General features: G+C 39.9%; 1 protein-coding gene across 1 annotated transcript; it reads right to left on the bottom strand.

The window, feature by feature from the left end:
- Positions 1-1,365: 1,365 nt before the first annotated feature.
- On the bottom strand, positions 1,366-11,440 carry trnt1 (tRNA nucleotidyl transferase, CCA-adding, 1). Its single transcript, XM_072280608.1, has 7 exons — positions 11,276-11,440; positions 10,902-11,095; positions 8,438-8,576; positions 8,195-8,321; positions 4,610-4,803; positions 4,245-4,498; positions 1,366-3,684 (listed from the first exon to the last, which is right to left on the bottom strand). Exons 1-7 carry the CDS (start codon positions 11,397-11,399, stop codon positions 3,436-3,438), a joined length of 1,281 nt encoding a protein of 426 aa, XP_072136709.1. The 5' UTR covers positions 11,400-11,440; the 3' UTR covers positions 1,366-3,435.
- Positions 11,441-13,194: the final 1,754 nt, after the last annotated feature.

The raw sequence follows: 13,194 nt of genomic DNA, 5'->3' as shown, positions 1-13,194 counted from the left end.
TCAATGGGATCCCACCACCAAGCACATCTTTACCTCCCTCCACACCCCACCCCCCCCAACTCTCCACAAGACATCTGATCCTTAGGTGGATCAAAGGCTTTCATCCCATCAGTCCAGATTTCAGATCAGCTCAGAGCCGCAGAGTGCTAAACTCAAGAAAACAGCACGTTTTTGCCTCCATATTTAAGAAAGGATGTGCTGGCATTGGAGAAGGTGCTGAGATGGTTTACAATTAATCCGGGAATGAAAAGAAAAGTATTTGATGACTCTGGGTCTGTACTCATTGAAGTTTGGGGGGGGGGGGGGGAGATGGGTAAGAGATCTCAGAAACCTACTATTGAAAAGACCTGGACAGAGAGGATGTTTCTAATAATGGGAGTGTCTAGGCTCAAAATAAAAGGGCATCCCTTTAGAATAGTGATGAGGAATTTCTTTACCCAGAGAATCAGGGTCAGAATCTGTTTATTATGGTGAAAATTTGATGTGAAATTTGTTCTTAGTAGCAGCAGTTCAATGCAATTAATAACAGAAAAAATAAATAAATTACAGTATACATATACTGAATAGATGAAAAACGTGCAAAAAACAGAAATAGTGTATTAAAAAAAGTGAGGTAGTGTCCATTTAGGAATCAGATGGCAGAGGGGAAGAAACTGTTCCTGAATCGCTGTGTGCGCCTTCAGGCTTCTGTACCTCTTACCTGATAGCAACAGTGAGTAAAAGGGCATGCCCTGGATGCTAGAGGTCCTTAATAATGGATGCTGCCCTTCTGAGGCACTGCTTCCTGAACATGTCCTGGGTACTTTGTAGGCTAGTACCCAAGATGAAGCTGAATAGAACCAACCACCTTTAGCTTCTTTTGGTGCTGTGCAGTAGCCCTCCACACCATACAGTGATGCAGCCTGTCAGAATGCTCTCCACAGTACAGCTATATAAATTTTTGAGCTTATTTGTTGACATGCCAAATCTCTTCAAACTCCTAATAAAAGTATAGCTGCTGTCTTGACTTCTTTATCGATATGTTGGGACCAGGTTAGATCCTCAGATATTCACACCCAGGAACTTGAAACTGCTCCCTCTCTCCACTTCTGATCTCTCTATGAGGATTGGTATGTGTTCCTTCGTCTTACTCTTTCAGAAGTCCACAAGCAGCTCTTTCATCTTACTGACATTGAGTGCCAGGTTGTTGCTGCGGCACCACTCCACTAGTTGGCGTATCTCACTTCTATACCCCCAAGGGTGGTGAATCTGTGGAATTCATTGCAACAGAAAGCTGTAAAGGCCAAGTCATTAGGTATATTTAATATAGAGGTTGATAGGCTCCTGATTAGAAAGGGCAATGTTTATGGGAGAAGGCAGGAGAAAGGAAATGAGAATGAAAATAAATCAGCCACAATCAAATGGTTTAATTCTAACCTATGTCTTGCAGTCTTTATCTAAAACATTTCTTAATGTAAGAGCAACACACCAACTTAAGATGCACCAAGGTAACACAAACTAACGATATTAGTACAAAAGACCCTCATTCCCCAGTTTGAGAGTTTGCTAATATTCAACCTCTTTAAAATAAACAAGCACAACAGCCTTGTGGATTAACAAAGGATGAGCCACTTGTCCAAAGAATGCATCTTGACGTTAAAAGGAACAGTGGCTAACTAATCAATTTATCTTTCCTTAAGATAACTTAAAAAAAATACAAAACGTTAGCACGAGGAATTCTGCAGACACTGGAAATTCAAGTCATACGTCAAAGTTGCTGCCTGGCCTGCTGCGTTCACCAGCAACTTTCATGCGTGTTGCTACAAAACATTAGGTCCATTTCCTTCTATGCCTGACACATACAAATATGTCTAAATGCTTCTGAAATGAAATTAATTACAATATTCAAGATATCAACCCCTTAAAAAATTCTTTACACACCCTTTTTCCTCACAGCTTGAAATCGATACCCCAACCTGGGGAGAAAAGATTTGACCACCCTGTATACCTCGCATAACTATACTTCTATCACATCACACCTCAGTCCCCGTTGCTTTATGGAAAACAAGTTCAGCCTATCCAAAATCTCCCCATTAATGTCCTTTCTCTGCACCCTCTTCAGTGACCAGAACTACACTGCACACATTACTCCAAGTATTATGTACCAGCATTTGTAAAGTTGCAATATAACCTCTCAACTTTTATGTTCTATGCCCAAATCAATCAGGGCAAATAAGCTACATGTTTGAAAGGATCTAGTGCTTTCTCAGCACGTGACGAATAAACTCTTCTCGGGCTTCCAGAAAGGTACAGGTATTGATTTTAACCTATATTTCAATGAAAAACTCAAGCATCTTCTTTAGGGATGATGCTTAGGCACTTCTAGTTTGGTAGTATATAGATCCTTATAGATCCGTCCCTCCCGATTGGTTGAGTACTAAAGAGTCAGGTTTCTGCTGTCCCATTTTGTTTACAATCGAATTCCAGTTCTTTCTTAAGAGCAAGACTTCATCTTTGTTAAAATTCTTATTCTCTAGTTTTATTTCCACGGCTTTCTTTACCAGATGGTCCCAAAAGCTACTGGCGCAGCACAGTAGTTTTGTGCCAGTCAATCCTATGGCCATTGTGTATGCAATGTTTTGCTACCTCCGATTTCTCCAGGTAACCCAAACAAAGGTGAATCCCTTTGGACAAACCTGGGTTGTTTTACCTGGAGTATTCGGGCCTGGGGTTTTTTGTTTGAACAGAATGGTAGATGCCTTGAGTGGACTGCTGAGATAGTGTTAGAAGGAGATACATCTTTTCAAATTGCCAAGTGTTTGAAAAAAATAGCCTCCAGTTTTTTTCCCCCTACAATGCTTAAATCCACTTAAACAAGTTCTAGAAAAAAAAGACTAAATTAAAGTTTTCTTTTCACAACCATAGCTTATCTGTTCACATCAATGTCACAATCTCACTCTTGCATGGATAAATTATTTTCTTTGTTTCTGTGACTAGAGGTAAAGATCAAGGGAAAACAAGATAAGTTTTTTTTTAATTTTTAAAATATCTTGCATACTAGATTCTATTCAAATTAGAGCATTAGTGAGTAAACACAAACTCAATTTATATAAGCAGGTTAAGATCTAGTCCTTGATGGCATATGCTCTATCTAACACAACAGCAATACTTTTAATAATACAAGCTGTTCAAACTTCAAACATGAACAGAATTAACCAGTCATCTGCACATATGATCCAACTGAGTAGAATCCAATTATTTAATAGAACCAGTGAACATGCAGTCAAACTAGTGATCCTAGTGACACGAGGAAGCAAAACAGTTGAATTTACAAAGAATGAAGCATATATATTGTACACATAATTTACAAACCAAGAGTGATGGCAAGAGTTCTAACACACAGAGTAAACAATGAATGATTTCAATGCCTGAATCGCTGAGACCAGTCAGAAGTATTTAAGGACTTTTTACTAAACTCAATAGTTCTTCCTTATCCATCAGGTAACCACTTTGTTTCCACGTATCCCTAAGTTCTTGCAACATTGTCCCAATTTCCTTTCCAGAAACTATTCCTATTCTCCGTAGATCATGGCCGCTGACAGGAAAGCGCGGTATGGACCATTGCTCCATTTCCTTCAGTAACTTCTCTTCTCCTTGGTACTTCAGCAACTCACACACTTTGTTCTGCATATCTGGTTCTCTGGACTGAAAATTGAGTAGAAAACAGATCAAATCAACTGTAACCTGTTGAATAAGTACACGCACAACACCAAGAGATACCAACTCTTTGCAGCCTGCTGTGTTAACAAGCAATTAAGGAGTTGATTAGGGAAAATATAGGCAGAGATTCAAGAGAAATTTTATGTTGACAAATGTTAAATATTTACTAAGTTTTCACCATTAGCCAAAAAGCCTATTTGCATTTATTGTAAAGCCTGATCTCAAAACCCAACTAATGATGACTGGATGATCAAGTTGATAAAGCTGTAAACCAAATTTCACACACCATGATTAAATTGAAGGAGTAATATCTAAGACTTAATATTGCAAAAGCTAAGTGCTTGTTATATTACGAAGTAATTTTCACTGGTATCTGCTAAAAGCAATGAAAGTCATACAATACTAGCACAAATTGTAAAAGTTGCTTATCTAAACAAATCTACCATTTATAAAAAGAACTAAAACTAGTCACTCCCAAAATATTTTACATAAATCCAAATTGCCTCTTTATTTTCCCCAATTCCCTGAAATAATTCACTACTTACATCAATAATGAAATCTCTGTAAGGTTTTAGTGGATCAGAACCATCAGATTTTATCAAATCTCTTCGATGCTTAACTAGGAATAAGCCAAGCTGCTTTTCTTCTTTTGAAATCTTTAGCCTTAAGTCAAGTCTTAGAACATCATCTTGTGTTCGAAACAATGCTGAGAGAACAGTCATGGGTTTTGGACAATGATGCTGCACATTTTTGCACACCCTGTTTAGTTCCTCCAGGTTGCCATCAATAACTGGCAATCCTGCAGACAAAAATAAATTTAAGGTAAAAAAATCATTAAAATTCCCCAAAACTATCAAGAAACTTTGTTATACATATCAACTCACTAAAATATGAAGAATTATATGCCTACCAATATACTGAGCTACATCCAGTTCATACATTAGACTGACAAGGTGAGCAACATGATTTCCAACTAAAGTTTTCTTCAGCTCAAACCAGATTCTTTCACCAGAAATTCCAGCCATGCCCTTTGCATGTTGTTTGATCGACTTTAGTGTCTTGGGATCATGGTCTCCCAATTCTTTAGCAATCTTGCCATAAAACCTAGAAGATATAAAGTCATCAGAAGAATTAACTAGATTTTACTCCAAGGATTTAACCTTTATTTAAATATTATTAATCTAAATCTGACTAGTTACAATCTAGCCACTCTTGCACAGAAAGTCCAGTAGGCCTTTTACTAACTGGTTAGCCTGCAGAGAGAAGGGTAAGTTTAAAGTGCTTCTTAGGTAGGGCTCTACATTGTCGGGATCCCTCAGTTTCCCAGAACTAGTTCACTGGTAGAAGAATCTAAAGATATGAAACATTGTTTGGGAAGATACTGGTGATTACCTTGCATCAGAATTTACATTTACTAGAAAAAATCAATATTGATTTTTGGTATTACAACAACAATTGGTCCACCGAATTGCTCAGTTAACATTTAAGAGAATAATAATCACATCATAGAAGCTTCACTCAGTACTTTTGTTCCTTCCTTTCTCTAATGTTATGACCATCGCAAGGCTACTGAAATAGAACTATCATTGTACCTCCAAACTTCCAATTATCTCCTGTCAAGGGAAGGATTTGCTGCAGACATGCTGGCACATTAACAAGCAAAAATGAGTACAAGACAATTAGATCTATATTTTGTGTTTTGGATAGCTCTGGGGAAAATGGAAGCGCAATAAAGGCATGTTGGGGGGGAGGGGGCGGTAGTGGGAGAATAGCCATGCCTACACCAAGAGGCCCAGATAATGAATTTCCTCCAAACTGCCATTCAGCTTTCACTAATCAGTATAACTAAAGCAGCATTTTGTTCTAAAAGCAAACAAAAACTGATTTTATATATATATTGATTTGTTGGTGGTAGTCTCACTTACAATTAAGCCAGCATCAAAAATGCAGGGTAACAGCACAAGGTCAGCATGAGAGAGAGGTCAGATCTCCTGCACCAGTGGATGTGGATCTGGGTGAAAGCACATACACGTACACCAATTTAGTCCATGATATGGGTGAAAATAAAATACAGGGATTAAAATGCAACCAGGTTCAAAACCTGGTGCCAACAGGCCTGGAAATTTGCAAGCCCTAAAACACTACCAGAAAGGACAATTGTTAACATGCAATTTAGATATTAATGGTTGCAATGTGACAGCATAGAGGGAACCCACAAATACAGAGTCCTTCTCCAACAGACATAACTTATATTCAGGCCCTTCTCTCTGTAATTATATTGGAAGCAGTAATCTGGAGAGTGACTGAATAATGCAATCATGCAGACATAAAAATCCCTCTGATATTTTTATTCTAATTTAGTGTGTCATTTACCAAATACGTTCCTGGCTTCAGGAAAAGCATAATTTTTAAGAAATTTGGTGTCAAATTTAAAAATATACCAATGAAAAAGCACTGCAGAGACTAAAAAAACAGTATGAACTTTGTTAAACATTTCTCAAACATGAAAACTTTACTATATATTTTGAGCATTTTTTACAATGTGAAGCAGCAGTCCTCCCATGGCTACGTACTGCAAGCTAATACTTAATTACAAGCTAGAAAAATGAAACCAAAAGCACAGGAAAGTAGTAAATAGCCATACTTGATACACCAATTTACAATTACCTTGTCCAAACTACGAAAGAAACTTTCAAAATTCAAAGTAATCTCTACTAATATAATTTCATCATTGGACTTCGGTCAAGATGGTGCCAGCGAACAATTCCTCAGGTGACATGTTCCAGATAGTACACAAAACTGTTTATTTCACTTCTTGTATGTCTTCCCTTTATCTTAAATGTGATTCTGAAACTGTTAAAGAGCTTGCAATTTACAGTTTGGAGATCATCTGAGTGATCAAGAACTCTACCTCCATGAACAATCCATGAGACAAGTATGGGCCTCGTGGTGAACCTTAGAGACAAGGCACAAGCCCATGAGCAACTCCATTTTGCAGATGAAAACATTTATTATTTGCTGATTAAAGCATCGAGGAAGATTGAAACACAGGCGACCTTGAAAGGCAGGCACGGGTTCAGTGATGACTACCTGCTTCTCACTACACTGTGACAGATCTCTGCCAATGAGGTGTCAGTGGTATCAATCAGTAGTAAATCAAGGCAACTGGACTTGCTGTGTTGTCTAGAAGACGTTTCACCATTCACTCAAGAGGCTTCTTCAGTTCTGATCATCGTGGTTTGTTTTCCGGCTTATAAACTCTGAATTTTTTAAAGGTATAGCAATCACATGAGGGCCATTAAGGGTCAGAGGTAATGAGAAGATCATTGGTCTTATCTTTGCATGAATGGAGGTGTGAACTGTTGTGGAGGCGCTGGGGTAGAAATACTTGGGATTGCATTGTAAGTAGCTGATAGGTGGTGTCGTACCCCACCCCCTCTGTTCAGGGATGGGTTTTCCAGTTTGACAAAGATGGTTTCGTTAACGCTGCTTTCAAATCACCTGTCCTTCCTGTCCAAGATGTGAACATTGTTATCAATGGAATATCTATTGTCCTTTAGGTATAGATATACAGCCAAATCTTGACTATATATCAGCTACTTACAATGCAGTCCTAACATCTCTACCCCATTCACACCTCCACTCATGCAAAGACTAATGACCCTCACAACCTCTACAACTCATAATGACCCTCAAGTGATTGCTACACCTTTAAGCAACCCAGTTTATAAACTGGAAAACTACCCACCATGGATCAGAACTGAAGAGGCGTCCCAGATGAGTGATGAAATGTCTTCTAGACAACACAGCAAGTCCAGTTGCCTGATATTCAATGACCTGGATAACTGAGACAAGGCATGGCGGGCGACTGCCTATCTCCCTCGCTGCTATGCCTCTGTGTTCGAGTGACTTCCCTCTCCCTCGAGGCCGGAGGATGCTACCAAAGTTCTGTGATTTATGACTCTGGTTGGACTCTTTTAGTTTTGTCTTTTATGTTCTGTGTTTTTGCCTGTTCTTTCTTGTTGTCATCTGAGTAATTTAATCTAACCGTGGGGTTTGTTCTCAGTTTGTCCGATTTGTTTTTCTGTGTGGGGGTGTTTGATGCTCTTGCAGCCACTGCACGATTTTTACTTTTTTTTTGTATCGGGGGGGGCGTCATGTGTTTGGTGCTTTTCTTTGAACAACTTCATGGTTTTCTTTGTTTTGCGGCTAGTTGAAGACAAGCTGTATGCTGCGTACATACTTTGATAATAAATGAATCTTTGAACATCTTCACTGGAATGGTTTTTAAACTTTTCACGTGATAATGACTGTGCTTCTATGTATACCTTCTGTATCTCTGGTCCCCAATTACTCAACATGAATGAACACAAGAATGCAACTCCCACAAGTCAGTCAGCAAAGTTTTCTGTCAGAATCCAAAATTTGCTTCAGCCCATACATGATTTAAAACATTAGAAATGTCTTTAATTAGATAAAGTAAAATTACACCAACCTAAAATATCGCATTATTCTCAAATAGTCTTCTTGTATCCTTTGTGCTGGATCACCAACAAATCGAACTTTCTTGTTCTTCAGATCCTCATAACCATTGAAATAATCATACAAAGTACCATCAAGGCCTGAGAAGGAAATGAAAAACTTAATATTTCAATACACAATCACATCATGGGGAAACATATTAGTATATTAATAAAAATATAACAGAAGACAGAGATACAACCTAAAACTAGAATACCTAAAAACATGGAGTTGATTGTAAGGTCTCTTCGTTCCGCATCTGTCTGCCAATCTGTTGTAAACTCTACTTCAGCATGCCTTCCATCTGTTGCAACATCAACTCGCAATGTAGTAATCTCAAAGTTCTGATTATGTACCTGAACCAGATATTCAAAATACATACATTAAAATTTATCATGAACTCAATGACTTTATCAATCTTATTATGATCAAGTTACAACAAAAGTTACTAAACTGGCAAGAATTTCTTAGAGTGAAATAATTCAACACTAAGCTCACCATACTCGATTTCAGTTTACAAATAAACAAGATACTTCGAAGTATATCTGGCGATGGTTTTCACTATGGTGAAGTGGAAAGATTATATATAAGGCTCAAGATCGTAAGTTTCAAATCAGATGAAACCAGAGGGGAACATATACAGTAAGTGAATTGCTTGATATACAGTTGAAGTCAGAAGTTTACATACCCTGTAGCCAAATACACTTAAACTCAGTTTTTCACAATTCCTGACATTTATTCCTAGAAAACATTCCTTGTCTTAGGACAGTTAGGATCACTACTTTATTTTAAGAAAGTGAAATGTCAGAATAATTGTAGAGAATGGTATTTTCTTTCATCACTTTCCCAGTGGGTCAGAAGTTAACATGTACTTAGTTAGAATTTGGAAGCATTGCCTTTAAATTGTTTAACTTGGGTCAAATGTTTTGGGTAATCTTCCACAAGCTTCTCACAATAAGTTGCTGGAATTTTGTTCCATTACTCCAGACAGAACTGGTGTAACTGAGTCAGGCTTGTAAGCCTCCTTGCTCACACACGCTTTTTCAGTTCTGCTCACAAATTTTCTACTGGATTGAGGTCAGAGCTTTGTGATGGCCACTCCAATACCTTGACTTTGTTGCCTTTAAGCAATTTTGCCACAACGTTGGAGGTATACTTGGGGTCGTCGTCCATTTGGAAGACTCATTTGCCACCCAGCTTTAACTTCCTGGCTGATGTCTTGAGATGTTGCTTCAATAGAGCCACATAATTTTCCTTCCTCATGATGCTATCTATTTTGTGAAGTGCACCAGTCCCTCCTGCAGCAAAGTACCCCCACAATATGATGCTTCCACCCCCATGCTTCACGGTTGGGATGGTATATCAGCATAACGTGAAAGGCTGCTCAGCAAGGAAGAAGCCACTGCTCCAAAACTGCCATAAAAAAAGCCAGACTACAGTTTGCAAGTGCACATGGGGACAAACATCTTACTTTTTGGAGAAATTTCCTCTGGTCTGATGAAACAAAAATTGAACTGTTTGGCCATAATGACCATCATTATGTTTGGAGGAAAAAGGGTGAGGCTTGAAAGCCAAAGAACACCATCCCAACCATGAAGCATGGGGATGGCAGCATCATGTTGTGGGGGTACTTTGCTGCAGGAGGGACTGGTGCACTTCACAAAATAGATGGCATCATGAGGAAGGAAAACTATGTGGCTATATTGAAGCAACATCTCAAGACATCAGCCAGGAAGTTAAAGCTCGGTCACAAATGGGCTTCCAAATGGACAATGACCCCAAGCATACCTCCAAAGTTATGGCAAAATTGCTTAAGGACAACAAAGTCAAGGTATTGGAGTGGCCATCACAAAGCTCTGACCTCAATCCGGTAGAAACTTTGTGGGCAGAACTGAAAAAGCATGTGCGAGCAAGGAGGCCTACAAACCTGACTCAGTTACACCAGTTCTGTCTGGAGTAATGGAACAAAATTCCAGCAACTTATTGTGAGAAGCTTGTGGAAGATTACCCAAAACGTTTGACCCAAGTTGAACAATTTAAAGGCAATGCTACCAAATACCAACAACATGTATGTAAACTTCTGACCCACTGGGAAAGTGATGAAAGAAATAAAAGCTGAAAAAATCATTTTCTCTACTACTATTCTGACATTTCACATTCTTAAAATAAAGTAGTGATCCTAACTGATCTAAGACAGGGAATTTTTTCTAGGAATAAATGTCAGGAATTGTGAAAAACTGAGTTTAAATGTATTTGGCTATGGTGTATGTAAACTTCTGACTTATATTGCTTCAACTGACTGCATTACTTGAATTATATTGTGGATAAATTAATAAATTGCTCATTAAACTCCGGTGTGAGATTAGCTGTAGCACCCAATTTTTTATCCCTTAATTGCTAAGTCTACATATTCATCTGAAATGGTTTTACGGCCAGTTGTTAAATCAAGGGTAGCTGGACCATTAAAGTTATGAATTTACCTTAATAAAACAAAATAGTCTCAATAGCTTCACAGCCCTTCCATACTCAAGATAGTTCTAAAATATATATCTTGAATAAAAGGGAAAGACTGAAATTTGAAAGCAATCTTTTGAGACATTATTCACTGACGACAGCATTGCTAATTACAGAACGAGTCTACAGTTTCGCTGAAACGGGACAGAATGGCAGTTTAGACCTACTCTTGCAGTAATGGTGCCATGCTTCTCCCCTTTGTTGTTGATCATCCGAATGCCAGCAGCTTGAAACAAATCCTTCATGTGTTCAGGGGTAGCCGTGGTGGCGAAGTCCACGTCTTCGGGCTGCTTCCCGCTTAACAAATCCCTCACGGCGCCGCCAGCTATTCTCAACTCGTGGTTGTTTTTACCGAACAATTCTGGAGGAAGTGGGGAAAGTGTACTGCGGGTTATTCCATGAGAAACAAAGGGGATGGGAATGACTGCAAAAGCCGAGAACGGGAGAAGGCTTGGAAACATCGCGCTGGTCCTGCTGCATCAGGCCTACGCAACGACGTAGTAGTCACCAACAAACCTCACTCCGCCCCTTTGCCCCTCACCTGCCACACACTTCAGGCCATCGGTAAACAACGACTCAAACTCCACTGTCTTCAGCTGCATGGTGAACAGGCCTCGCCGCAAAGCCCAGCTCACTGCCCCGATACGCGCGGCCCGTCTCCACATCGATCGCCACTGTTGCCACACTGCGCCTGCGCACACGGCTGGGCACGGGGGCGCGTGACTTGCCCATGTGATCGGGGGCGCGCATTACGCAGCGATCCGCGTACGCGCGCGTGACCATCAAGCTGACTTGCGCGCCTGCGAGTCGGCCGTGTTTGTGATCTGTAGGTCGTTGGAAGGTTGAAGAGATTAGTTTCGGTGTTTGGGCGGAGAACCGAAGGTTATGGTTTTCAGGATTTCAACGGGACCGATGTTTGCAGTTTGGCCGCATGTCTTGGCTAGTTCGTTTAAGATTTTAGCACTGATCATTGAATATAGGATGTTAAATTAACAGATCTCTTTTGCCTGCACTTTATCATATTCCAAGTCTCTAATAGCCTCACATGATCTCCAAAGGTTCATTTTGTTGTCAGAGTATACATGTGCAATACAACTATGATATTCATCTTCTCCAGAGAGCCACATGAAATACAGAAAAATTACAGATGCTGTTGAAAGAAAAGACATCAGCCTCCCCCTCCCCGCACGAAAGGAAAAAGAAACTAAACTCGCAAACCCCAAACTCCCCACCCCTTCCCTTGCACAAAAAAACTTAACAGATCGCCACATGAGAAACGGCAGCTGGAATACTGAATACCAAACCCCCAAACCCCTCCTCACAAAGAAACAGCAACAACATCAAACCTCCAACCCCCTCCCCACAAAAAAGAATAGCAACAACAGCACCAAACCCCAACCTCCTCCCTCACAAAAAAACAGCAACTACAACATCAAACTCCCAACCCTCTCCCTACAAAAAAAGCAACAACAGCATCAAACCTCAACCTCCTCCCTCACAAAAAACAGCGACATCAAACTCCTAACCCCCTCCCCACAAAAAATATCAACAACAGCACCAAACCCCCAACCTCCCCTACCATACACAAAAGCCAACACAGAAAAACCAACAAGAGCATCAGACCCCAAATTCCCAAACCCTCCCTCGTACAAAAACCAACATATCACTCACCTGGAACCCCAGCCGTCAATCAGCAACAAGAAAGAAAACACAGAAAACTGAAGGAGCATAATATAAAACTACAGTCCAATAATCACATAAATCTCAGAATTTCAAAAACATCCTTCTGCTAACACCAAGGAGAATGACTGCTCAAAATCAGGCCTTCCATGGAGAGCACCCTCCACACAGTCAACATGTGCCCTCCACAGAGATCGACTGCTAACCTCCACATTCACCTCGAGACTTCAATCTTCCTTGACACCTTGAAATGGAGTCGATCATGGCTCCATGCCCCCATCTCTGGTCTTCTGCACAAGATAGCCCATGCTCAGGGTCCCTTGAGAAGAGCAGAGTGCTAGATCACTGGATCGAACTCTGAACTGCAGGACACAGACTTCAACCGTCTCCAAAACACAATCAAAGTAAAATAATTGAAGAGATTAGCTATCTGAAAGATGTCACCTGAGAAAGCGTTGTTCACTGGCACCATCTTGACCAGAAGGAGTAGAACAACCCAAGTTATGAATCAGAGGGAGCGTGCATTTTTGTTTTGGAAGAGTTGGAATCAAAAGCCAGATTTTTATCTGAACGGATGAAGACTGCTAGCTAATGAATGAAGTTCAGCAGGATCTAGGCGTTCCAGTGCATAAAACACTTAACAGTTTAGCAGGCAGGTCCAACAAATAGTTAAGAATGTAAATTGCATTTTGGCCTTCGTTACAAAGAAATTGTAGTTTAACAATCAGCAGGTTTTTCTACAAAGTATTGGTGAGGTCTGGCTTGGAATTCTACATACTT

The sequence above is a fragment of the Mobula birostris genome, chromosome 16, assembly GCF_030028105.1.
Source record: "Mobula birostris isolate sMobBir1 chromosome 16, sMobBir1.hap1, whole genome shotgun sequence".
NCBI classification, from domain to species: domain Eukaryota; kingdom Metazoa; phylum Chordata; class Chondrichthyes; order Myliobatiformes; family Myliobatidae; genus Mobula; species Mobula birostris.
Note: the sequence above shows the minus strand (reverse complement) of the source record. Positions and strands in the feature narration are given on the sequence as shown.

Bases quoted from the DNA above. Each gene is read 5' to 3' on its own strand.
- trnt1 (XM_072280608.1), bottom strand. From the start codon at position 11,399: ATGTGGAGACGGGCCGCGCGTATCGGGGCAGTGAGCTGGGCTTTGCGG. The intron at 8,577-10,901 runs GTAGGTCTAAAC...TATCTGGTTCAG, and splicing joins ATGGCACCATTACTGCAAGA to GTACATAATCAGAACTTTGA. The intron at 3,685-4,244 runs GTAAGTAGTGAA...CTCAATTTTCAG, and splicing joins ACAGAGATTTCATTATTGAT to TCCAGAGAACCAGATATGCA.